The 26529-nt window shown below is 50.9% G+C and overlaps 1 protein-coding gene and 1 pseudogene across 4 annotated transcripts; both read right to left on the bottom strand.

The window, feature by feature from the left end:
• Positions 1–1201: 1201 nt before the first annotated feature.
• On the bottom strand, positions 1202–3913 carry LOC108316889 (annotated as a pseudogene).
• An 8142-nt stretch (positions 3914–12055) lies between these two features.
• SERPINA3 (serpin family A member 3) lies at positions 12056–25376 on the bottom strand. 4 transcript variants are annotated; one of them, XM_017547035.2, is made up of 5 exons: positions 25293–25376; positions 21060–21710; positions 16607–16880; positions 13675–13825; positions 12056–12502 (listed from the first exon to the last, which is right to left on the bottom strand). In XM_017547035.2, the coding sequence occupies exons 2-5, from the start codon at positions 21700–21702 to the stop codon at positions 12299–12301; spliced, it is 1272 nt and encodes a 423-aa protein (XP_017402524.1). In that variant the 5' UTR covers positions 21703–21710; positions 25293–25376; the 3' UTR covers positions 12056–12298. The 4 variants fall into 4 exon arrangements, with proteins under 4 accessions (XP_017402524.1, XP_017402526.1, XP_017402525.1 ...); XM_017547037.2 differs by having other exon boundaries at positions 25297–25373; XM_017547036.2 differs by lacking the exon at positions 25293–25376 and adding an exon at positions 23643–23745.
• Between the last annotated feature and the right edge of the window lie 1153 nt (positions 25377–26529).

The raw sequence follows: 26529 nt of genomic DNA, 5'->3' as shown, positions 1-26529 counted from the left end.
TGCCCATTAGCAGCTTCAGTTATTTTCAATATAAGACCAATATCATTTTTTGATTCCTCCCAATCTCTTTCTCACTGCTGAATAATTTCAGAGCAAATCCTATACGATATTTCATTTTATGTATAAAAGTTGGGAAAAAGACGTAATTGTAGTAGCATATCACAATTTTAAAAACAATAATTTCTTAATGTTATCAAGCCATTGTTTCCCTGATTCCTAATTGTTTTTTTTTTTTCTTTGAATGCTAGGTGTCTTCCTTCCTTTCTTTCTGACATCACAGACTTTGCATCAAGATACATAGCCGTGACAGCAGATTTCTTTTTAAAGCTTAGTATTAAATATTAAATATATTTCCCCATTTAAATGTTACATTACTCTGCCAAGAAAAAACAAACTAAAACTCAACTTACTTGAAGCCTGGACACAGTTCCGTGATTAGCTGGGCAATGGAAGAGTTGGAGGCTTTATTCTTTCTGTTATGTATGCAGATCCAGGCCCGAGGAAGATGGGACCAGGTTGTACAACTGTTTTGAAAAGTGTGCTGCAGCAATGGATAGCCTGTTATAAGCCAGGATACAAAGTAAGGATGGGAGTAAGGGAGGAATATTTTCTTCCAGAAAAAAAGAGAATTTCTCAAGTCCTAGTCCATAATTTTCCCAAAATGGTTGAGGCAAAATCTCAACATGAGCTTCAAAGTACTGTCTCCGTGGGGGGCCGGTAGTTGCCTTGTTGAGGAAGGTGACTGCTGTGGAGGGGAGGGATGAGTTTCACCATGTCCCATCCTCAGCTAGGAGAATGGAAATGGCAAGGTTATTGCCCAGTGGGTGTGAAAGTGGCCAAAGCTTGGTTGGTTGGTGTTGAATTTTCTGAGGTTTAACAGACAATCCAGACTCTTCCTCTCACTTCAGCAAAAAGATTATTTGTGAAAGTACCTGGGCTGGGTGCGGTGGCTCATGCCTGTAATCCCAGAACTTTGGGAGGCTGAGGTGGGCGGATCACTTAGGTCAGGAGTTTGAGACCACCCTGGCCAACATGGTGAAACCCCATCTCTAGTAAAAATACAAACGTTACCTGAATGTGGCGGTATGTGCCTGTGGTCTCAGCTACTCAGGATGCTGAGGTAGGAGAAGTGCTGGAACCCAGGAGGTGGAGGTTGCAATGAGCCACGACGGCGCCACGGGACTCCAGCCTGAGTGACAGAGTGAGACTTTGTCTAAAAAAATATAAAAATAAAAATAAAATAAAAGCATTCAGGAAGTTCTTTGTCCACGCCTCAGATGGGAAGGCTCACAGAACCGAGTCATCAGTGCAGCCACCTTCTCAGCTTTAACAGAATTCCTGAAGGTTGGAGACACCACAGAAGTGGACAAAGGCCACTGTCACCATGAGGACATGGAAAATCGGCTGAGACTGGAACCATGCATCAAATTCTCCAGGAAAAAAGTGTTCAGGAATTTGAGCAGCTTAAAGACCAGCTCTGGTGACGTACGTGACAGTCATGAGGAAGAACCAGCCCATCTGGCCCACTGTGGTGACCTTGGCAAAGTCCTCACTCAGTGATAGTAAAGTGTATGATGGGCACAACACACTCAAGCCAAGTCCCAGCAACACCCCTGCCCTTGTGGTGCTTAGAAGTGGCAAACAAGTCCCACTGTGCCACAAGGATGGCAGAGATGCCCAGGACACAGACGATGGAGAGGTAGACGGGCCGTGGCTGTGGGGAGCAGTAGAAGGAGGAACAGAGCCAGGGGAAGAAGATCCTTATAATCAGTGGAGCAATCCCTGCATAGTCCAGTTTGGAAAAAGTCTGAGAAACTCTCTCTGAATGACAGTAGATGGTGTGGTTGAGCCAGGAGCGGCTTAGTCAGAGCACTGCACCCAGAAAGAATATGCCCCAAACCACCTTCTCTTGTAGAAGAGCTGTGAAGTACATATTTGGTCTGAGCATGGTCAAGATTCCCAAAAAGAGAAACAGCACAAAGCCAAGCAGATGGGTCTAGATGTTGCCGGTTTCTGTATGAATGTAGAAGATGCTCTTGAAGCAAGACCAGAAGGAGGGCATGGGTTGTCTATGGCCATATAGCAGACAGTTATGGTACTTCAGCCCGTCAGGGGGCATATCATATTGATGGTGGCAGCGGCCTGTCTGTAGCTGCCACTGTGGGGATGCCAGCTGCAGTGGGGGATGCACAGCCAGGGCTGTGTGCTCCTTGGGGCCAGCAGGGGCTACAAACAGGTGGGAGCCCTCTCCCTACTGAATTGGTAGGGCGGGAGCCCCATGTGTTCAGGTGCAGCTGCAGCCGCCCAGCCCCAGCTCCAGACCTAGGCATCTCTGTGCTCTTGGGATCCTAGGAAGCCCCTTTCCCCAGCAGGTTTTAAATGCCTGCTCGAATTCCTCGATATCCACTCCAGGGTTGGACAAAGTTGTGGCCAAGCCCAGGTGCTGTCACAAGCCAGCTGGGTGTGTTCGTGCTCAGGGCCGTGTTGACATGCCAGCCACCTGTGGTCTCAGCACCCTCCGTACTTTGGGCTTTGATGAGCACGGGAGGGCGGCCAAGGGGGTGCTGAGGGTGGCTTGCAGTGGGCATGCAGGTGCCCCGCAATACAAACAGCCTGGGTGCTGTGAACAGCATGTTAATGGCAAGAGGCAGACAGGTTTCTGGGTTGAAAGGGGTGGATCCCCAGTTAATCCCAACTTTCAAGCAAAAAACAGCCTAAAGCCTGGGGACCGGCTGCCAGCTCTGGGTGGGGCCATGGCCTGAAGTGAGAACATGATGCTTTTTCTGGGCCTTCCCATGACACCCGTGGACCAATTAACATGCAGTTCCTCCCTTTTGACCCTATAAAATTCCCAGATTCAGCCAGACTCCAACAGACGCCAGGACAACCTGCCTGTGGAAAGCAGCTCCCCACTGCAGGTCTCCTGAGAGCCGTCCTGTTACTCAATGAAGCTCCTCTCTGCCATGCTCACCCCCCAGTTGTCCACATACCTCATTCTTCCTGGAGGCAGGATGTGAACTCGGGACCCACCGAATGGCAAGACTGAAAGAGCTGTAACACAAACAGAGCTGAAACACGTCCCACTCCTCACCACATTGTGGGCAACAAGAAGGAGAGAAGAACTACTGCCTTTTGGGGAGCCCAGACCTAGGGGCTCCCCAGGCCAGGGCTGTGGGGTGTGACACGCTCTTTGGGGCTCTCTGGTTCCTGGTGTCTCCAATCTTCTGGGTGCCACCATGTTCCCCTTGTCCAAATGTGGGTGCCCACAGCAGAAGCCACGTGTGGAACATCTGGTCCAGCCACAGCCCTATGTGGAGCCAACACCTGTGCCAGTGCCTAGAGCTGCCCGCCCCGCCCCAGCAGCCAGCATGCCTGGGCGTGCGCTGTGGCCAGACCCTGCGCTCACTCACTCACACACCCCTTGCCGCTGCGCTCATGGCTTGCCCTTGGCAGGTGTGGGATCCGGGCTGGTGGTGTGAGCTGAGCGCAGCCTGCTGGCTGGTTTGGCGGAACGAGCCCAGCAGACATAAGCAATACTCAGGCATTAGGTGCTGCTGGCCACAGAGGGTGCTGACTGGTAAAGCAACCCCTTCCCCACAAGGTTCCCATGACAATATGGGGTGACCCTCCAACATCTGTCCCTCCCAGGCCTTGTACACAGACTCCTCCATCTTCTCCATGGTGTAGTGGGCTTGCAGGGGAGGTGTCAGTAACCACACCTCCTCCTCTTCTTTCTGGGGCACTGGGCACGTTTGCTTTCCTTCAGCTTTGATTAGGTTGGTGATTACCAATTTGCCCTTCTCTTGTAGCAGGGGTCACAGTTCAGAGTTCAGCCAGTTCTACCATGTCAGTTTCCCCGCTACTGGCAGGAGCCCCACTCCCGTGCCACCACTGATCCTTTGTGAGACAACATCTGGCTGGTACCCAATACCCTGCAGCTTCAGCTTGGGGAAAGGTTAGGGTCTCTCAGCCCCAAGGGGCAGAGATCTCCCTGTGATGATAGACAAACCGGGCAGGTGGGCTCTGCTGGGGACCCTGGTCCTCTAGGCTACATTTCATGGTACTGGAGGAGGCCTGTGGCTGAGAAACCCTGATCTTCAGTGCCCTCCCCGTGCCAGAAGGGGCATGTAAGCACCACCCTAATTGTTTTTTATAGTTGGTTTGTTTCAATTAGGATCCAAATACGTTCTATACACGACATTTAGTTAATCTCTGTCTCTCTCTTATTGAGATAAAATTCACATTACCTAAAGTTAGCCATTGTAAAGTGTTTAATTTGGTGACATTTAGTACATTCACATGCTGTGTAACCATCACCTCCATTTGGTTTCAAACTGTTATCATCACCCCTAAAGGAGATTCCTTACCCATTGAATAGTCATCCCCATTCTTTCCTCTCCTTAGCCCCTGATAACCACTAATCTGCTTTCTGTGTCTGTGCATTTACCTGTTGTGGATATTTACTTAAATGGAATCACACAATACGTGGCCTTTTGTGTCTGGCTGCTTTCACTCAGCATAATGTTTTCAAGGTTCATCCACATTGTAGCAAGTGCCAGTGCTTCACTCCTTTCAAACAAATCTGGGTTTATTGAACTCCCTGAGCGAGGGAGAACACCATCTTGGCAGCTCAGCAAAGTCTCGAAAGAGGGTAGGTAAGAGAAATACAGGCCTCATGGGCTGGAGTTGGTCTATGGTAGTTTCTGGGTGATTCTTAGAAAGCATGGTCAGGGTTTGTAAAGTAAGCGAGTAGTCAGTGTTCTTTTCTATAAAACCTGTGAGTGTGTGTGGGGTTACTCTTAGAAGCATTTGCTGTGGCCTTTCCTTTGAACACCTGGGTCTGATATGCGGCTATCGATACATTCTGGACCCAGGCAGTACATGTAACAGGCCATGGTTGGATAGAGTTTGCCTGTTTTGCACATCCTGATTCAGTTTGCTTTGCAAATTGTGATTTTGGTTTCGTTTCTTATTGGGGTCAACAATTTTGCCCAGAGAGGATACTCTGAGTGTCTGGGGAGGGAATGGCCATCAGGAAAGTTCTGTTGAAATGCAGTGGTCAGTGGGGTTTTCTTTGTTGAGAATTGAAGCTTAATTCTTCTGTGTCCTTCTTGGCCACATCAATCACACTCTGCAGTCCAGCGGCTCTGTCACGGCCCGTTCCTCTCTGCAGCCCCTCAGCCTCGCTGCTCTCTGCCCCAGAGCTGACCAACTTCTTTTGGTTTCTTGACTGTTACCATTGCTGTTTCTCCCGTCTGAAGCACTGTGCTCTCTCTTGGCTTTACCACCTTCACTTTCTCTGATCTTAGAGAAGTCACCTCCTCCAAGAAGCCTTCCCTGACTTCCCAGAATGAGTTTAGTGCTCTCCCTCAGCTTCCACAGACTTGTTTCACCATCTATTTGCCATCAGGTTGTACATTCCATGAAGGCAACTCCTATGGAAATCACTTTGTGGTTAAGAGTTTGCCTCCGGTGTCAGGAGGGTTGAGATAGCATTCTACTGGGAACAATTACTAGTTATGTGGCTTTGGGAAAATGAGTAAGCTTCTCTGTGCCTCAGTTACCTCATCTATAAAATGGGACTACTAATGGGATTTATCTCATCAGGTCATCAGGAGGATTCAACAGGTTATTTCAGGGAGAGGTTTTAGCAGATTGACTGGCATAAAATCCTCAGGTATTCAGTTGTTGTCAACGTTATCATTATTGCCTTTGTAACAGAGATTGCAAGGTACCTGAGAGCCTCAGTTAAATGCCTGACTACACGATTGCTCTTACTGCAGTTGTGCTGTAATGGCTCATTTGTCCTCAGCCCTGCATTCCGGTTGTTGAGGGAGGTCATTCACAGAGTGAGGGCTAGTTACTGGAGAGGCAGTTGAGGGGCTCAGTCTGGAAACTCAAAAAGTAGCTACTCCCCCCAAATTGGGGGTGCCAAATGGCATAAGGGAGCACCCCATGATAAAGCCCTGCCTAGCTGCAGGAGCGAGGGGCCTGGGGGCTGTCCAGATGTGGTCAGGGCCAGGAGCTCTGGCAAGAGCCAGGTGGAGACTGGGCACTGGAGGTGGAAAGCAGAGAACTGAAAGTGAGCACCCCAAAGCCCAGCAGGCAGAAATTGGCCTTAGAGCAGCAGGGTCCCTCCCAGCCAGGGCCTGAGGTCCATGTGAGCGTGGCCACAAGCTTGGGTGGACCTGGGCAGGCTGCTGCAGCTGAANATAGATACATTGGGGACCTAGTACATGTAACAAGTCATGGCTGAATATAGTTTACCGGATTTATAGATCCCAATTCAGTTTGCTTTGCAAATTGTGATTTTGGTTTCATCTCTTTTTGGGGTCAACAATTTTGCCCACAGAGGATACTCTGAGTGTCTGGGGAGAGGAATGGCCATCAGGAAAGTTCTGTTAAAATGCAGTGGTCAGTGGGGTTTTCTTTGTAGAGAATTGAAACTTAATTCCTTTATGCCCTTCTTGGCCACATCAATCACAGCCCTAAGCAGCACCTGTGGGCACAAGAGGGCGTCATGGATGTTTCTGGTGTGGCAGAGGCTGTGGTCAGTGGAACAGCTGTTGCAGAACCCAGCCAGGCCTTTGACATGTGTTGTTATTAATACTCTTTGTAATCCACCTGATGCTCCTCTAGAGTAGATGCTCTCCCATCATTGAAGAGCAGAGGCAGTAACAGTGATGCCAGGTAATTAGGCCAAAATCATGTGAGCAAGATCTGAACTGGACTTAGAAGGTTTGCTGACCCGAAAGTCACCACGGGAGCTGTGTGGCAAGTGAAAGGGCTCTGAGAAGAAAGGGGGAGTAGAAAGGAGAACCAGTTGCATGGAATTTGTGGGCATTATTTCCTCATTTCCAAGCTGGTAGATCTGTGTAAAAGGGCTGTTGAGAAGGTGGAAGGAACCCTTTTATCAATTTATGAATCATCCCATGTCTTCAACCTCAGTGCACCATCCCCTATTCAACCTCCAAGTACCATCTTGTTTCCAGACACCTCTGTCACCCATCAGCTCCTCCTGTATGGCTGCTTGATGTCCCCAGCCAGGAATATGAAAATTTCATCATTTGAATGATTCTCTGGTTAATGTTTTCAGATATATTCATTTTTCTTTGTGTCAGCTACTTATGGCCCCTCCTTCCTGTAGCCAGGAGAGATTTCAGCTCCAGTAGCCACCTGCAGTCTATCCCCTTTTTGTCTGCGTCTGAACTGCTGATTATATCTGGAACCACACACCTGTACAGGCTAGTGACACAGTGATCTCCAGCCCCCAAGGGTCCCTTATTAGTGCCTACTAGAATGTCAGGTTTCCTGATGTATCCTTGTCTCTGCTCCTCCAGACTTCTGGGTTTTCTGCTTCCCCTTGATGCACTCAGCAGAGAGCATCTCTTTCTCTGTCACAGGCGAAAATAGAAGTCATTTGGCAGGAGTGTCCTCACCTTTTTGGCAGGAAGAAATTCTGAGATCCATCCCTCCCGCTCAAGTTTCCCTATTGAACTTCAGATCCACAGAGCCCATTCTCTATTGGACTTCTCTTCTTAGATGACCTACAGGCATCTCCAAATCCACAGGTCCACATCAGGACTTACCTTCTTCCTGCACAAAACGTTATTCATTCTATAATCCTTAGTTCATGGAATAGCTTGTGGATTTCAATTCCCCAAGTTCCCAACACAGCAACTTGAGTGCCGTCTTTGCTTTCTTTCTGCCCCTCACACAATCAACCATAAAGTCTCATCAATTCTCTCTAATAAATATCCCTCCAATCAGTCTCCTTTCCTCTGTGTCCTCCCTCAGTTCCTAGCTAAGGCTGAAACTCCTGGTCATTCTGTTTTTCTTCATTTCACCAAACACTCCATACCCCATCCATCCTCCACGCTCAGCCAGGGTGAGCTTTCTAATGAGATCTATCAAAACACACTCCCTGTGTATAAGATTCACTGCAGCTCACCACTCTTTGAATAAACTCTGAGATCCTTAACATGGTTTACAAGGCGTAGTCTTGTTCATGTTTTTCTCTTTAGCTCCACAGATGACCAAAGTTTCCTCAAACATCAGTTATCCAGAACACAGGACCTTCTTCTAGCTCCATGGACACATTGCATTTCCTCTCCTTTTCTGCTGATACAACTCCCCGGTGTCTCCTCTTCACTGTACAGGATTTTGCATTTGAGGACAGCTATTTTAGGAGACCAAACTTGATTCTTCTAGTCTGGGGTTGATTCCTGCCCTCCCTTGGCATCCTGTACCCCACTAATCAGGGCTGCTGGCACATCCATGTTCAGTTTTCTGCCTTGTCCAACAAATTTAAGATTCTATGAAGGCAAATTCCACCTCCACTTTCTTTACCTCGACATCCACAGAGCCAGTCAGGGCCTGCACTTGGATGGTTGGAAATTTGCGTGGACTGAAGGAAAGAGTCAGTAGGTGTCTTTTATTGGTGTCAGTGCCTCTCACCAAGTGGTCTTCACTTCTGGTTAGTGAGGGAGGTAATAAGTCAGGACAGGGGCTGGCTTGTCCCTGCAGCTAGTGTCAGGAAGCCATTTAAGGGTAATAGTTAGTGACTAGCAGGTGGATGGACCCTCAGCCCCCAGGGGAGGGAGAAGAGTGAACTCAGCCCCACCCTCACAGGTCTAGGGCCCAGGTGCTCCCTTAAGGGAGGAACTCAGTTTTCAGCCAGCAATTTCCAGACCTAAGTCACAGAAGAGAATGGGCCCTGGGCTGTGGTAAGGCTCCTTAGACACCTGGACTGAGGCCAGGAAGGAATGGGGGCAGGAGCTGGGCAGGTCAGAGCCTTGTCCCGTGCAGTGCCATCCAGCCCCAGCTGAGGGACGGGAAGCCATGCCAGCATGGATGAGGAGTTAGTTCACATGGAAAAGATCATCTCAGGAGTTTTTAAATTGCTGTCCAGGGAACGTTCAGACTCAGGAGCAAACATTTCAGTGGCTTCCTGACTTCTTACACACGGATGCACACAGACATGCACACGCTGTCATGCACACCCTATCGTGGTTTCCACTGTACAGGTGAGAAAGCTGAGAGTCAATGAGAAAAAGACCCTCTTTAAGGGGAAAAGTAGCCTTTACAGTTCATGTGGCACTTCTAACAGGTCATTCCTGGACCTCCTGCAGACAGTGTCTCCCCATCTTCAGCCTTCCCCAGTGATCAGCTCTGCTCTCATTCGTACCCCCCAGTGCTGGTCTCAAGTTCATGCTGGTCTCAACCCTTCTCTCCTCTGTAGCTCTAGCCCCTTGACTTCCTGTCCTTCTGATCAGCAGTTGGCCTTCTTGAAACCCACAAGAGCACTGGTAAGAATGGAGACATATTCCACAAGGCAGGGCATTCCACAGCTGACTGTAAAGGTTGGAACCACTAAGAATTTCCGGAGCTGAACCTGCAAGGCACTGATCACTGAGCCTGGCTGACCTGCCGTGACACCCTGGTCCACTTTCTGTCCCATTTTGTGACTTCTCCTGCCCCAACCTCTGGCAAATGTCACTACTCAGGTGACTTTGCCTTCTACACTAGCAATCTTCAGAGTCATCGGAGGAGAGGAGGTACCTCCTGATCCTACCAAGAAACACACACCCTCACCAGCCCCTTCACCCCCCTCCCTGCATTCCCCTCACAGTGGAAGCCTTGATCCTTGATCCTTGCCCTCCACTGTGCCCTCTTTCGTGATGCTTCGTGCTGCCTGGCTGGCTGCTCACTCTGCAGCTCCGGGTTGAAGGCGGTGTCAAACCACCTGTGATTTGTGACCTTAGGAATTGTGCCACTCTGCAACCCTGGTTCCTTGCCACCTGGCCTCCTGAATCCTTTCTATGGGTATGAAAGCTTGATCAAGGCTCTGACATCTGTCAAGCACTGCAGCGAACTTCAGCTTAGCACCCACTACCCACCACCCTCTCTCTCCCCTCCCCTAAAGGTCAGTCTCTAAATACGCATTTGCAGGCTGTCTGGCCTTCCCTCTCCTCCTCTCCTGCTCACTCTCCAGCCCCCTCCGGTTCTCCCTTAATTCTGCTAACATGGCACTTGTGAGCCCCAGGTGGCTTTAGATCACTAAATCCTGTGGACACATTCGTTCCATTCATTCATCACTTTTTTTCTACGTTATCTCCCCTATCCCTTGGATAAGCCTCTCCTCTTCGTCCTGCGGCGACAGGTTTCTTCTCGTCCTCTTGTCTCCTGCTCTACACTGGTGACTCTCATTGGTGGGCTGCCCTTTCTTAGCTGGTCCTTCAGTGGGGATGGGGGAGGTTCCCCTTTTCTTTTAACTCCAAGGCATTCATTTGAAGGGACACCTCAATACTCACTTGCCCATCCCAGGGGAGGAATCCTGAATGCTTTCCTCCAGCCCAGATTTCTCTCCTGACTTCAGCCCAGCTGCTTCCTGAGCAAGTCCCTGGGGATTCTCCCAGGAACCTCAGACATGGGAGTTCCAAATCTGAATGCGTCAACTTCCCTTGCCGGCAAGGCCCTGCTGGGTTTCCTATTCAGAGAATTGGTAGTCATCACCCAGGTGCCCAAAGCCAAATACAGTTCTCCTCCCTTCCTCCCCACCGCCGATCATAAATTCACACCCACTCTTCTCAAAGCCTTCGAACAGAATCATCCCTGCTCGCCCTCCCCAGCTCTGACCTACCTTTGCCCCAGTTCCCACAGAGGCCCCTTGATGTCCAGCCCACATCCTTGTCCTGGGGCACGAATCCCTTTTCTACTCAGCAGCCAGAGTGCTTTCCTAGTGTGCAGCACCGCTTCCATCGCCTCTGTGCTGAAACTCCCTTAGAGCTCCCTGTGGCTCTAAGGAGCCACTTGGGAATCCTTGCAGTGGCCTGTCCCTCTGCAGTCCAGTGGCTCTGTCATGGCGCGTTCCTCTCTGCAGCCCCTCAGCCTCACTGCTCTCTGCCCCAGAGCCGCCCAACTTCTTTTGGTTCCTTGACTGCTACCATTGCTCTTTCTCCTGTCTGAAGCACTGTCCTGTCTGTTCGCTTGACCACCTTCTCTTCCCCTGATCTCAGCACAGAAGTCACCTCCTCCAAGAAGCCTTCCGTGACTTCCCAGACTGAGTTTGGTGCTCTCCCTCAGCTTCCACAGACTTGTTCTACCATCTACTTGCCGTAAGGTTCTACATTCCATGAAGGCAATTCCTGTGGAAATCACTTTGTGGTTAAGAGTGTGCCTTTTAACCACAAAGTGTCAGGAGGGTTGGAATAACGTTCTACTGGCAATGATTACTAGCTATGTGGACTTGGGAAAATTACTAAGCCTCTCTGTGCCTGAGTTTCCTCATCCATAGAATGGGACTACTGACAGGATTTGTCTCATCAGGTCATCGGGAGGATTCAATAGGTTATTTCAGGGAGAGGTCTTAGCAGATTGACTGGCATAAAATCCTCAGGTATTCAGTTGTTGTCAACGTTATCATTATTGCCTTTGTAACAGAGATTGCAAGGTACCTGAGAGCCTCAGTTAAATGCCTGACTACACGATTGCTCTTACTGCAGTTGTGCTGTAATGGCTCATTTGTCCTCAGCCCTGCATTCCGGTTGTTGAGGGAGGTCATTCACAGAGTGAGGGCTAGGAACTGGAGAGGCAGTTGAGGGGCTCAGACTGGAAACCTAGAAAGTAGCTATTCCCCATAAATTGGGGGTGCTAAATAGCAGAAGGGGGGCATCCCATGATAAAGCCCTGCCCAGCTGCAGGAGCGAGGGGCCTGGGGGCTGTCCAGATGTGGTCAGGGCCAGGAGCTCTGGCAAGAGCCAGGTGGAGACTGGGCACTGGAGGTGGGGAGCAGGGAACTGAAATTGAGCACCCCAAAGCCCAGCAGGCAGAAATTGCCCTTAGAGCAGCAGGGTCCCTCCCAGCCAGGGCCTGAGGTCCATGTGAGCGTGGCCACAAGCTTGGGTGGACCTGGGCAGGCTGCTGCAGCTGAAGGCGAGGAGCCCCAATCCCGGGGTGGAGCTGAGCCTGCGTGGGAGGTCAAAGGGTTTGGCTTTGAGACACAAGCAGCCTCAGCAGCACAGAGTCCGGCAGTCAGCATGGAAAGGAATAAGCAGCGTGTCCAAGGAAATTGTTTATTGTTGTCAGGAGGCCCAGGACCTTCCCAAACAAAGAGTCCATGGGTCCCTGTGCATGTGGGAGCTCCACAGGCAGTCACTGTCACCTTCCAAGGGTTAGCACACAGGGCCAGACATGCCCTGGCCGCTCGGTGCATGGGGTCAGGCTGTGCCCAGAGACCCAAGCATCCAGCTTTCATTCCTGGCTCCTTAATGGGAGCCCCACTGCTCAATGGCAAGCTCTAGGCTTTTTTGGGATTGGTGACTTTGCTCATGAAGAGGATGCTCGGGGTGTCGGTTCGGGCGACGATCACCAGGAATGGCATGTTGAAACGCACAGTGGTCTTCGGGCCCACCTTTGCGGATAAGGGGATGATTTTGACTCCTGTGGCAGCAGATGCTTCTGTGCCCTCCTCAGACACATCAAGCACAGCCTTGTGGACCACCTGTGGGGACAGAAGCATTACTCAGGGTAGACACAGAAGGGCAGGGGGTCAGCAACTTGCCTGTGTGCCGCTAGGGGACCGAAAGTGCATTGAGCACTCGGCGCTGGCCTGTCTCTGTGCTGTGGAACGTCTGCTCCTCCCAACTCCCCTGCCAACTAGATTTGCACAGCCCTGATGCCTAGAGGTGCAAATGGAGACCCAGGTGCGGTGTGTGATCTGCCCAGAGCCTTCAAGGTAAAGAATGGAGCACCTCATTTGCACCCCTTTCTGTCTGAGTTGAGAGTCTGTGTTGCCCCCAAAACACCCACTACTGTTGGGAGGAAGAGCAGGAGCAATGTGAGGCATGTTTCTTCCAAGCAGGGTCCCGGCAGCCCTTGACCACCAACAGCTGCTGCAGAAACCGCCTCGCCAGCCCAGCATGGCTTTCAGCATCTCTCCTGCTGCAGCTTAAACATCCTTGGGGCTTTCAAGTACTTTTCACGGTCTTGCATTCCCGGATCGTACGGGTCTGCTGCTCGACACTCATCCCTCCGTTACTTTGCACCTTGGAAGGTGGAGATGCAGACTCAACCCGGTGCTCTGTGCGAGCACTCAGGCCAGACAGGAGCAGAGGGCTGCATGGCCACCTGCCTTGGCACCTCTGCTCTTAGTAACACAGGCTGTGTCCCAAGTAGTCCTCTCTCGTGCTCTGAGCATGTTTTCATCACAATTGCCAGATCGTCATTGCTATTCCCTGCTGGTATTACCTCCCCAGCCGGGCACTGCATACCAGCCAAGAACGATCACCACCATTTTACAGATGAAAAATCTGTGGACAGAGGACTTTAACTGTTTGCCCCCATGGGTAGTAAATGGTGCAGTGTGGAATGATGTCCGTGGCTGTCTGATTCCAAGCCTGTCAACATGTCTATTCCACCTGAATAATCTACACAACTACATCTTTCCGTCTGAGAAATACACACAATCATGTTGCCGAGGGCCAGTCCTCAGCACGGCAGGAGGAGCTGGGCTGTAGCCGAGCTCTTCTTGACTTGGGGTGTCCCAAGCAGGGTGAGTGCATGATGAGAAGTGCACCTGCACTGACACAAGTTCAAGAGTGCCCAAACGTGCAGCTGGCCTTCACCATTCGAGTTCGGATACGGAGATGAATTGACCAAAGTCTGAAGACTCACCTGGGAGACCTGTAGGTTTCTGGCCCCTGTGATCCCTGACAGGTCAGCCTTGCTGGTGAAGACCTCCTCGATGCCCAGCTGGGGAAGTATGTGTTCCAGGTTATAGTCCCCCGAGATGGAAAACTTTGGCAGAAAGAGCTCATCTATCCATCTAGAAAATGAGAAAACAAAATATCCACAGCTCTGCTGATTAGTGTCCACCTGCCTCCCACCTTGCTGCACGGTTTTCCCTGGTTTCCTCTACAATCACCCCCTTCTGATTAGAAATAAATACTCTGTTCCTCAATTTCCTAACCCCTGTCTTTACTCTTCTTATTCATTAGTTATTCAAGTGTGAAAGGCTCCAGGCAGCACACCAAGCCTTGAACTGTGACCCTGCCCGGGCCTGGCCCTGCTCTTTCGCTGCAGCTTGCAATGCCGCTAGAGCACTTTTGCACCAGCAGGGACCCCTGAGTGTATCCAGAGCCTGGGCCAGGCCAGCTGCACTGGCTGCACGGCAGCCTGCTTCACAGGTACCAGGAGGGCTTCCTGTAAGATGTGGTGTTGAGGCTGAGTCCCAAAGGCAGGAAAGGAGCAAGCTAGGTGAAGAGGTAGGCAGGAGGCAGATGGAAGAACATGGAAGAAGGTGGGAGCAGGAGGAGTTGCTCCACAGGGTGGAGGGTGACCTCAGTGTGGCAGAGAGGAGGGTAGTGGGGAATGAGGTGGGCCAGGAGCCAGAGGCCGGTCAGAAAGGGCCTGGGGGCCTCTGAGGAGTCTGATTATATTGGAAGAGCTTTGGGGATCCTGAAACAATCAAATGGGATTCGTATCTTGCCTCCACAGTGAGCACTGTCCTCTGAGCCAGGTGCAAGCTGGCATAGAACATGCAGCAAGCTCTTAGAGGCCCAGGTTATACCTCTCAGCAAGCTCTTAGTGGCCCAGATCCCCCTCCCTTGGTTTATAGCTCCCCCAAGCTGTCTGTCCCTGTCTGCCTGGTCTTATCATTATACAGGAGGCTGTCTTCCACTAAACTCTGAGTCCCATGGAGGAGGAAGGTGTTCTATTTCTATTTTTATTCATTCAGTCATGTGTTTGTCTGTTCATTTCATCCTTCATTCAACAACTACCTACTGAGCATCCTCTGTGGGCCAGGAGTGTGTGGACACATATTTCCTCAGCATTTTGTGAATCAAAAGTGTTTGGTGAATTCTTTTCATTCAAAACTATTTGCTGAGCTCCTGCTCCCTGGTGGCTATTTGGTGCTAAAGCAGGAAGGAGTCTATGAGTGGATGGATGGGCAGAGTAGGGCCCCACATCCTGGCATCTCCTGGGATCTAGAGTGAGGAAGGGCGGAGCGTCAGGCAGGCCCCAGAGGCGTCCAGCCCTCTGGACAGTGGCTGGGGCAGGAGCTGCAGCCTCAGGTTAGTGTTGAAGCAGCTGCCTCGCCCTTGGTGGTTTATTATGGCTTCCACATACAACACCTCACCGGATTCTCATAACCACCCCATGAGAACAGGGTGGCGGGGAAACGACCCTCCTCTCTATTCAGCAGGTAGCTGAGCTCCAGAGAAGAGCAGCGGCCTGCTCCACGTCACACCAGCCACCACGGTCTGAACCCAAGGCTGGTGCTCCTCCCTGCCCACCCCGCACAGCTGCCCACACGCGCTCCCTGGGCCCACGGCAGAGTGGACGTAACTACGACAGGGTGGCCCGGAACTACTGCTCTGCCTCACTGTGTCCCCCTGAAATCGGTCAGCTCAATTCCATGCGCCCGGCCTGTTCCTCCACCCTCAGATTTATCCAGAACTCAGCCACTGCTCACACGCACGGCTCCCTCCTGGGTCCCAGCCGCCATGGGCTCCCACCTCTTGTCTGTGCCTGGTTCCTGGGGTGTCCCCGACTCCACACCCACGCCAGCATCTAGTCTCTCAGCAGCCACGGTTAGTCTTTTAAAACAACGCTCAGATCGCACCCCTCCTCTAAGCCTCCTGATGGCTCTCCACTTCAGAGAGGAGTAAGGGCAAGGTTTTCCAGGGCTCTACGTGTTCCCACACAAGCTGCTCCACCCCTCTGGGGGCTCCTGACCTCTCTCAGCTCTCTCGTCACTCCCTCTGCTCCAGCCACTCTGGCCTCGCTCTTCCTTGAACATATCAAGCTCAGTTCTGCCTAGAGGGTTTGCATTGGCGGTTCCCTCTGCCAGGAATGCTTTTCCCTAACATACCAACATGACTCCACCCCTCCCCTCCATTACATGGATACTCAAGCATCACCTAATGGCCATTCTATTTAAAATCACAAATGAACACAAGGTCCAGTTTTCCTGCTTCTTTCATTCCGCTCTACTCAATTTCTATCCTCCTACTGAATTTTCTACCTTCTAACAGATCAAAGAACTTATTTGTTATATTTATTGCCTCTCCTCTCTCCAATTGCAAAGTAAGCTCCAGGAGGGCAGGGAATCTTGTGTTTTATTTGCTGATTTACTGTTAGGGGGCAAATTAGTGTCTGACACATAGTAGGTGCTCAACTAATCATGTAGCAAATGCTGAGTGAATGAATACATATATTGGATTAGCAGTGCAGAGCTGATCCTCAGAGCCCATCTCACTGCAGCCCTCAAATGATCACAACTCCTTCAGTTTCTCTGTTCCTTCCAGAGACTGAGACCAGGAGAAACCATGCATGAGTGTTTGGGTGTGTGGAGAAGATTCCTCACGACTTAGAACAGGCTGGAGTCAGAGGAAGCCTCAGCCCCTTGTTCTGTGTGATGTCATCATCTTAAAGGAGGAAAAAAGAAATCAGGCTCATAGTCATGCAGGCAGCACAGAGAAAAGTAAGTGAGAATTCCACCTGTCCCTGTGGGAGTTCTCCCATCACCATGCCCTTGTCCCTGGACGCTGGTGAGACCTTGAGGTGGAGAGATGTGGCGTCTCAGGGGGACAGGAAGAATCACCTGGTCTCCAGTGAGTCCCTCCACCGCTTCAGGGTCTCTGGGAGCAGCATGGCTTCCACTTCCTCCATCTTGTCTCGATCGGGGAGGATGAAGAGTGCGCTGGCATTGCCTTCGTACCGCAGCTCCAGCACGGTGCAGGACAGCTCCTCGTCCCGGAGGTAAGGTGCGGTCAGGTCCTCCAAGCTCATCATGAGCACCTTCACCCACCTCCTCTTGCTAAAGTAGAACCTTGACTCAAAAGTATCACGGGGGTCAAAGGGAGTCTTCCACTTGGCTGAAGGTGGAGCAAGCATTTGAAGAATGTGTTAGTGCCAGGGTCATTCTGCCTTGACCCTGCTTCTCCAGCAGCGGAAGTGCCTAGGCCAACAGACACTGAGAGGCCCTCATAGGAGTGGCCCTGCCTTCATGTAGAGAAATAGCTTGGCAAATAAAAAATTTATTGGTGGTGAGGGAGAGCCCAGCAGTCTTAGACTCGGGAAAGGGCCATGAAAGAAAGAACTGGTTCTTTATGCTGAACGAGAAATCAATAGGAAGCTGGGAATAAGGAGTGCAAGGGAGAGAGAAGGTTTAGGGAAAGTGAGGGAAAGAGGCATGACAACACGTGGGAGGCTGTAGCCCGAGGAGAAATGGCTCAGCCTTGGTTCCTTAAGAGGAAAAACCTCCTGTGAGCAATTGAGAGTCTCTGGTATTACAGGGATGTGAACATGCAGCAATGGCTTGTGGGAGGGCTTTGGGTGGAAAGAGGAGGAAAGAGACCAGGTTCTGTATGTGAGGTGGTGAGGGCAGACAGAGGAGATGCCCATCAATGTGAGTGACGGGAGGAACAGGGAGACTTTAGTGGAAGACAGAACTCAGAGCCAGGAGAGACCATGGGAATAAAAGCCTAGGGGCACTTGTGACATCTTAGGTGGTGGGAGTGTTGGACATTGCAAAAGCCATAAACTGGCTATGCTCCTCAGCTCATATCTAGCTCATGTCCACCTTTACAAACCATGAACATCCAGCTAAGACTTGCCCTGGATTCTGTGTCTGTCTAGCTGAGGAGTCAGTTGTGGGGCTCTGAGTCTGAGGCTGTCTAAACTCTAATGTTGCAAAGGTAAAATTCCACGAAACTACCTCTGGCACCTCTAGCTATTGCAAACATGAAATGCAGGCTGACTCCTAGCCAGAGTGACATAGTTCTTCTCACTAAAGGCCTATTTACCACAGTAAAGAGAAACAGAACATCTTGAAAGAAGTAGAGCTAGGGGCAGAGGGTGGAAAACTCCACCTTATCTAAAAAGAAATAAGGATAAACATGACAGCATACTTCTCACCAGAAACTATGCAAGCAAGAGAAGAATGGAGTAAAATCTTTAAAATGTAGAAAATTCCATGAAACTCATTCTTTGGGAATCATGACATGGCCCATGATTTGCATGCGTTTAGTTGGGTACAATTATTTTCCTCCTCTAAAACAGGGGTCAGGAAACTGTAAGCCTGTAAGCTAATACAACCGTAGCCTATTTCTATATTAACCTAGTGCTAAGTAAGGTGCTTATATTTCTCAAATATTGTAAAACAATGAAGAGGAAAGAGAAGAAGATAAAAAAGCAGAGGAGAAAGACAAAACGAAGGATCTTCAGAAGAGACCTCCTGTGGACCACACAGCCTAAAATACTTACTACTGGGTCCTTTATAGAAACAGTTTGTCAATCCTTTTTCTGGGTTTTGGACTCCACAATCTTTCACCTCTGTTCTTGGTTTTGTGAGATGCTTGGTGAAAGCTCATAAAGTCATAGGTTAACTTTAGGGGTTAACATGAGGAAGAAAAAGGAATTTTCAGATGGGCCCAGGTCAACGCTGAATGTTTAATTATTTGCTTTTCTGGACTTCATGTCTCCTAACTGACAAATGGCAACACCACCGTCCACCTTTCAGAGCTGCCGGGAAGATTAAACAAGGTATTGCATGTAAGTGGGCGGTTTGAGTTGGTGTTCAATAAATGGGAGCTTCTTTCCTTCCTTTCTTTCTTTGCTTTTTCTTTTGGTAATTGCAACAAGAGCCAGCTTCTGGGTGGCCCTACCTTCTCTCGTGCCATCGTTTTCCTTCTAGACTCTTCTCCACCTTTGAACTTTCTCTTTGGGATTTCTAGGACCAAAATCACAGCCCATCTTTCCTTCCCCCTCCTGGCAGAAAATCTCAGGTTCTCTGGTTCCTGCAGCCTCCCAACATGGAAAGACCCAGGACAAACCTAATTGTAAAGACGCCTCAGAGTCAGGACCCATCTCAGGGTAGGAGATATTTCAGTTGAACAGGTGTCCCCGTCACCAACTGCAGCAGCAATTCGGGTGCTTCTGTGGCCTCCATGAGGGCAGTGCCACGGATTACCTCCCCATATTATCCAGGGCACCAGGCTCCTTTGGGGCCTTTAGCTGGCCAGATCTCCAGCATGCGTTCCTGCTAGGAAGACCGACTGCCTCTGGGGACCCCGGCTGCTGCCTTGTTTGCCAGAATCAAGAGAGGGACAGGTCTGAGGGATGAAATCACCACCCAGCCTCTACAAGCCTTTAAATGTTGTCACGTCTGGCCCCATCTTCCCCCATTTCTCTCTGCCAGTCACCAAGTTTTCCAATTCTGCCTCCTTACCATCTTCTGACATCCTCAGCTGTTCACCTGGGGGCCTGAATGTCTGGCTAGACTAGTGTCTTTAGGATCTGATCTATGTTTGACTCAACTTCTCTCTGCTATAAGGGCCTTCCCTTCTAATTCTATCTGGGTTTAAGAGAAATGAAGAAAACAGTTTTCTAGGGGAAACCTTCCTTTCTGAATTCCCATCTTCTGCCCCTGGCTGGATGCCCCCACCCCCTTAATTTCAGTCAAATACATAGTCCTAACATCATAGAGTGAGTCAAATCTTGCATGCTTGTGGGTCCAGTGGGTGCAATGGAACAGGAAGAGCAGAAAGGGAGGGAACAGGCACCCCAGGGTTCTGAGCTGGGACCCTCTCAGCCTGAAGCTCATGCATGCCCAGCACCCTCTGCCTTCCGCAGGGCGACCCCAGCAGTGACCAAGCCCCAGCACGTACACTGTATGTAAACCAGGCTGAGGCAAGAAGCAAATGGGCACCTGGAGAGTGAGTAGAGTTCAACAGAGCAAGGGGCGGGGCCCTGCAGGTCTCCACTCCAGCAGGACCGGAGCACTGAACAGTGAGGGGAGTGGCAGCTTCAGGGGAGGCTGGAGACCTGGGGCCACCTCCACTGCCCACCTGTTTCCCACCTGCCTGTTTCCCATTGTTAGAGGCAGGTGGGGAGGGGAAAGCTGGGCTGGCTACTGCATCCCTGGATGGCAGAGAGTCCTAGCATAGGGCTACGAGGCAGGAGGAAAGAACACAGGAAACTCAAAGCACAAATGGCAGCTCAGGCACGGAGTAGTCTTAGTGGGAGATCCGGATCCACGTCTTCATTTACAGATGAAGACCCCGGCCTGGGAGGGGAAGGGGCTTGCCCAGGACTCAACCAACAGCCTCCAGGCAGGACTCTGCCTCCAAGCAGCGCATGTCTCCTAAGCACCTTTCCGCCCTCTGACAGGTGGGCACTCTTTGTGTCCCTATGTTTTTTTCTCCCCATCTGGATTCCAGGCTCCAGGAGGCAGAAGCTACCTGCTTGCACTCTGCCCCTTGGGAGCTTGCAGGCTGAGCTTTGCATTAGTTGAGTTTCTATCAATGGGATTGGGCACTGGACCAGTTAGAATCTGGCAAGGGTTGTGCCTTGGGTACCGCCCACCCTTGAGGCTCTTTCCCAGAGCAGAACAATGACATTTCTACCCTCATTTATGTGTCAATGACACATTTTAAAATATAATTACAGAAGATTATAGGAGAGCAGAATGGTAGAACCTTGGGAGGGGCCAGGCTCTTTGGGGGTGGGTTTCCCCTGTGAAGATGGCCCCAGCCCCACCTGGCCACCTCCAGAGACTGAGGCCCCTGGCTGGACTCTTGGGAGTGTTCCTCGCCCATGTGGAGGGCAGAAGCCCCAGGTGCATCCAGACAGAGGGCCTTCCTGGCCCAGTCCAGCAGCGCCCCTGCAAAAAGGGAGCTATAGTCCCTGTGGGCCCTGGACTGGTTTCAAGGGAGAGCTCCTTCCTTCTGTTTGCTGGACAAGTTTAAATCAGAGTGAAAAGCAGCACACTGACTCAGACCAAGGGCTGATGTGCTTCGCTGATAGGCTGATGTCTTGAAGGACAAACTGTAATTTGGAAAAACCCAACAGGAGAAGGTGATGCCTATGGGCAGGGCGAGGCCTTGGTGCCCACGCTGCCCCCACTCTCCTCTACAGTGGGCACTCTCCTCTACAGTGGGCACTCTCCTCTACAGTGGTTTCCCTAATAACACTGTTGTTGAACCAGGACAGAAATGGCCCTGAGGCTCAAAACTAAACATCCACCTCTTCTGAACCCCAAGCTGGGTACTTACCTTTAAAGAAGATGTAATTCACCAGGACCATCATGGTCTGCTGGTCAAGGTTCTTGATCAGATCCCTGATTTTCCCTCGTGTTCCCTTCTGCACGTAGTCATTGATGAGCTTCTTAGCGGCCTCTGAGTCCTGAAAGTCAGTGGCAAAGGCCTCGGCGCCATACAGGCTCTTGGCATCCTCCGTGAACCTGTCCAGCAGTTGGAGCTGCTCTTTGACGAACATGGCGTTTCCCATCCTGAGCTGCAGCTCATCACTGGACTGGTTGAGGGTGCTCAGGAGGTGCTGGAAGCTCTGGTGAATTTCTGCCTCGGAAGTCTCTGTGAGGTTGAACTTGAGGCCTTTGAGAAGCTCCATCAGGGTGGAATTGCGGGCCCCCAGGGACAGGAAGGCCAAGGCAGTGGAGATGCTCAGCGGGGAGAAGATGACATTCTTACCAGGGGCCTTCCAGGTCAACTGCTTGTACAGGCTGAAGGCGAAGTCCATGTTGTTGGAGGCTAATCGGAAGTCCACATGTGTCCCCTGGTCTTGGTCCTCCTGGCTCGGATTCTTCTTGTCAAGTGTGCTCTTAGGGTGGCAGAGGACAGCAGGGCAGAATCCAGCCACCAAGAGCCCCAGAGCCAGGAGAGGTAACATTCTCCGCATTGTCAACTCTGCGAAGCAAAGATTCTTTAGGTCTCAGAACACCAGATGGAGACTTGACCACCTCCCCCTGCCCCCACTCGGCCTGTGTCCTGGTCCCTCTTCTGCCGCCTCTTGCTGGCTTTGCAGCCTGCCTGAGGTAGGGGCTCTCCTGGGCCCCGACACGTCACTCTGTTTCCTGTCACCCATTGAGGTAAGTGCCATAATTGTTTCCATCTTTTCCAGTGGAAAACCTGGGCACAAAGCGGTGGAGCAGCGGCCAAGGTCACAGAGCAAACAGGTGGAGGAGCCCAGAGGGCCGCCAGGTTTGCCTGGCTCCTCGGTCAGGAAGCTGATGGGGGTCCAATCAGAATGCCCACTCCTCTCCTCCCTCTTGGTGAGCAGATCCCATCCTAGGGCATTAGAAAGCAGGGGCTCCCTTCCCCTATTCCCCGACTGGCACCAAAGAAGAACTCAGGGATGAAGGAGCCCTGGCCAGAGTCAGAGGCCACAGTGACGCTCCCAGCCTCTCGGTGACACGTGGTGTGGCCCCCGTGGGCCTCCAGGCTTGATGCTGGGTTGCAGTGAGGTTTGATGGAGAGAAGGAAATGAGGGCTCCTGGTCGTGTCTGGAGCCTAGATGGCCCTGATAATGGTCGGCATCAAGGCCAAAGTAGGGCGAATGTTCTTTTCCGCCCCTGCCAGGTCACCACGTGGTCTCTGTTTTCACTGTAAGCCTGGAAGGGCCTCCTAATGGGGAGAAGGCAGCGTGGGCTTTGGGGTCTCCCAGACTGAGACTGGGATTTTGTTTTGGCCACCTTTGATTGCTGTGTAATGACAAGCAGGTGACTGAACCTCTCTGAACCTGTTTCCATCTCTGCACAACATGCTAAGTGGCTCAGGTGAGATGAATGATGAATGAAGGCACCTGGCTCAGAATAGACGTTACCGAGGGCCACCACCTCCCATGCTGCCCCGTGCCTGAAACTGCAAGCCAGAGAAGAGGCGTGAGCAACTGCCCAAGAGACCCTGGAAGCACTGAGTTCCAGGCCGGTGACTGCAGCAAACAAGGTTATTTACTTTCAGCCTTTGCCCACTCAGTCCCAGAATTCAGAAGAGAAAAGGGGCAGCTTGGGTGCCGTGGGGAAGAGAGGGGAAAAGGGGGAGTGGAAGCAGGGGGAGGGGAGAGGGGTAGAGACAGGAGCAGAGGAAGAGGGGAAGAATGAGGGGCAGGAAGGAGGGTGGGGAGGCCAGTGGAAATGCCTTCAGTCAAGCCCTGGGACAGAGACCGCTTGTTTGCTTCAACTGTTTACTCTCAGGCTGATGCAACCATTTCTCTGGGAAAATGTTAGGCAATATTTGTTTCTGGAATTATTTTGGGTGCAAAGCCTTGCGTTTTCTGCTTGGGCAAGTTGGAGCACTGGCTGTTTCCCAGCAGTTTGTCTCTTCAGTGTGTGGACAGAGGCACAGCCCATCTGTGGACTTGGCCAGGGGGCTTCGTGGGGAAGTGGAGCTCCCGAGGCAGCCCCATGGGGACCCTGAAATCACTGTGGGGCCTGCGGCCGCTGCTCACAGGAACCTGCTGCAGCAATCACATGTGCCACATGTTCTGAGAGCTGCACCCTGCGCCAGGCAAGGGGACAGCACCTCTTCCCCCGAGGGTCAGCTGCACAGCTGAAGATGCACAGCTGACTCGAATCAGAATCTGTAAGTATCAAGGCAGAAATGACCATAGAGGCCCCAGGGCACCTCCGCCCTTTACAGGTGTGAAAACTCAGACCCAGAGAGGACGCCTCTTAAAAAGGCACAGGGAATCAGAACAGTCCCCTGGCCCCAACCCAGTGCCCTGGGCACACCTCCTCCTGGCATCCACTCACCACACACTCCACACGCTCCAGGCTGCCACCTACAAGGCTTAGAAAAATGGATTCCTCCGCTCTCAGGATGAAAAGCATCATGGATTACCTGCCTCAGGGAGTTGGATAGAGCTGGTGATTCCAAAGCTGTCTGTCTGGAGTAGCTGATTCTCATGAATGCTAAGGCTTATTTATTCCAGCAAAGAACTCCTCCCCCTGCTTGGGAAACACTGGCCAGGACGACCAAGTGTTCTGTTCTCAGACTGGAAATGGCCAGATGACCATTTGTAGCCACATGGACTTGTTACATCCACTCAAGTAACCTGGTTATAGGGATAGCTCTAATCTCTTCCTTAGAAGGTAAAACAAACACACAAAATACCCTTTGCCGTGTTAATTTTAAATCTGTTTATTAAATACTCATTGAAGAACTTGGAAAAAGTCAGAAAATATGAAGAAGGACTTTGCAAAATATCCCCCAGCACTTTACTACCTGGAGAAGACCCCAGCTAGCATCTGGTGTATTACTTTTTTATTTATTTTTATTTTGTGATGGAGTCTTGCTCTGATGCCCAGGCTGGAGTGCAGTGGCATAATCTTAGCTCACTGCAACCTCAGCCTCCTTGTTCAAACAATTCTCCTGCCTCAGCCTCCTGAGTAGCTGGGACTAAGTTGAGTGCCACCACATCCAGCTAATTTTTGTATTTTTAGTAGGGACAGGGTTTCACCATATTGGCCAGGCTGGTCTCGAACTCCTGACCTCGTGATCCACCTGTCTCAGCTTCCCAAATTGCTGGGATTACAGGTGTGAGCCACAGTATCCAGCCACATTTTGGTGTATTTCTAAGGCACTTTTCTTTGGTGTCTCTGTGTGTGTGTCAGTGTGATGTTAATGTCCATATACAATCCTAGATATGTTTTAAAAATACAGGACTCTATTTTTCTGCAGATCATTTGCATTTTGGGTGTTCCTTCACCAACCCAGGGAGTAGGGGTTTGTGTCAGGGCCCCCATTCCAGAGTTGCACCTAGAATGGGGGCGGGAAGGGAGCTTTCGGAGAGCACAGGTGTTGTGAAGAACCCCTTGTCCTAGGCTCTGCTTCTCTGTTGGGGCCTCCTCAGCCTTGGCCTGTGTCCCGCTGAGCCTCTGCCACTGGTTCTTGCCAACAACTGGTTGTCCGTCCTCCCTGACCTTCAGGTCTCCTTGGGCCTTTCTCTTAGCTAGTCCGGGGTCTTTCTTTGGCTCTTCAAAAAGATAACAATCTTGGCCGGCAGTGGTGGCTCATGCTGGTAATCCCAGCACCTTGGGAGGCTGAGGCGGGCAGATCACCTGAGATCAGGAGTTTGTGACCAGCTTGACCAACACAGCAAAACCCAGTCTCTACTAAAAATACAAACAACAACAACAAAAAAATTAGCTGGGCATGATAGTGCACTCCTATAATCCCACCTACTTGGGAGGCTGAGGCAGGAGAATCACTTGAACCCAGGAGGCAGAGGTTCCAGTGAGCCAAGATCACGCCACTGTACTATAGCCTGGGTGACAGAGGGACACTCTGTCTCAAAAANTCAGACCCAGAGAGGACGCCTCTTAAAAAGGCACGGGTAATCACAACAGTCCCCTGGCCCCAACCCAGTGCCCTGGGCATACCACCTCCTGGCATCCACTCACCACACACTCCACACGCTCCAGGCTGCCACCTACAATGCTTAGATAAACGGATTCCTCTGCTCCCAGGATGAAAAGCATCATGGATTACCTGCCTCAGGGAGTTGGATAGAGCTGGTGATTCCAAAGCCGTCTGTCTGGAGTAGCTGATTCTCATGAATGCTAAGGCTTATTTATTCCAGCAAAGAACTCCTCCCCCTTCTTGGGAAACACTGACCAGGACAACCAAGTGTTCTGTTCTCAGACTGGAAATGGCCAGATGATCATTTCTGGTAACATGGACTTGTTACATCCACTCAAATAACCTGGTGAGGGGAATAGCTCTAATCTCTTCCTTAAAAGACAAAACAAACACACAAACAACACGTTGGTTGTCGTGTTAAGTTTTAATCTATTTATTAAATACTCATTGAAGAAGTTGGAAAATATCAGAAAATATAAAGAAGGACTTTGCTAAATATCCCCCAGCACTTTCCTACCAGGAGAAGGCCCCAGCTAACATCTGGTGTATTTCTTTTTATTTCTTTTTATTTTTATTTTGAGATGGAGTCTTGCTCTGATGCCCAGGCTGGAGTGCAATGGCATGATCTTAGCTCACTGTAATCTCCGCCTCCTGGGTTCAAACGATTCTCCTGCCTCTGTCTCCTGAGTTGCTGGGACTAAAGTGAGCACCACCAATCCTGCTAATTTTTGTATTTTTAGTAGAGATGGCGTTTCACCATGTTGGCCAGGGTGGTCTCAAACTCCTGACCTTGTGATCTACCTGCCTCCATAGCGCTGGCTAGGATTACAGGCATTAGCCGCCACGCCCAGCCACATTTTGGTATATTTCTAAGGCACTTTTCTTTGGGTCTCTGGTGTGTCTGTGTGATGTGAATGTCCATGTACCATCCTAAATGTATTTGAAAAATGTAGGACTCTATTTTTCTGCAGACAGTTTGCATTTTGGGCACCCGTTCTCACCAACCTCAGAGAGTAGAGCTGTCAGGGCCCCTCCATCCCAGATTTGTGCCTAGAGAGGGGATGGGAAGGGAGCTTTTGGGGAGCACAGGTGTTCTGAGGAACCCCTGGTCCTAGGCTCTGCTTCTCTGTGGGGCCTCCTCAGCCTTGGCCTGTGTCCTGCTGAGCCCCTGCCACTGGTTCTCGCCAACAACTGGTTGTCCCTCCTCCTTGGCCTTCAGGTCTCCTTGGGCCTCTCTCCTAGCTAGTCTGGCATCTTTCTTTAGCTCATCATGTCAAAAAAGCAATCCTGGCTGGCAGTGGTGACTCATGCTGGTAATCCCAGCATCTTTGGAGGCTGAGACTGTCAGATCACCTGAGGTCAGGAG

This window comes from Cebus imitator, unplaced genomic scaffold (genome assembly GCF_001604975.1).
Source record: "Cebus imitator isolate Cc_AM_T3 unplaced genomic scaffold, Cebus_imitator-1.0 Scaffold193, whole genome shotgun sequence".
Classification (NCBI taxonomy): Eukaryota; Metazoa; Chordata; class Mammalia; order Primates; family Cebidae; genus Cebus; species Cebus imitator.
Note: the sequence above shows the minus strand (reverse complement) of the source record. Positions and strands in the feature narration are given on the sequence as shown.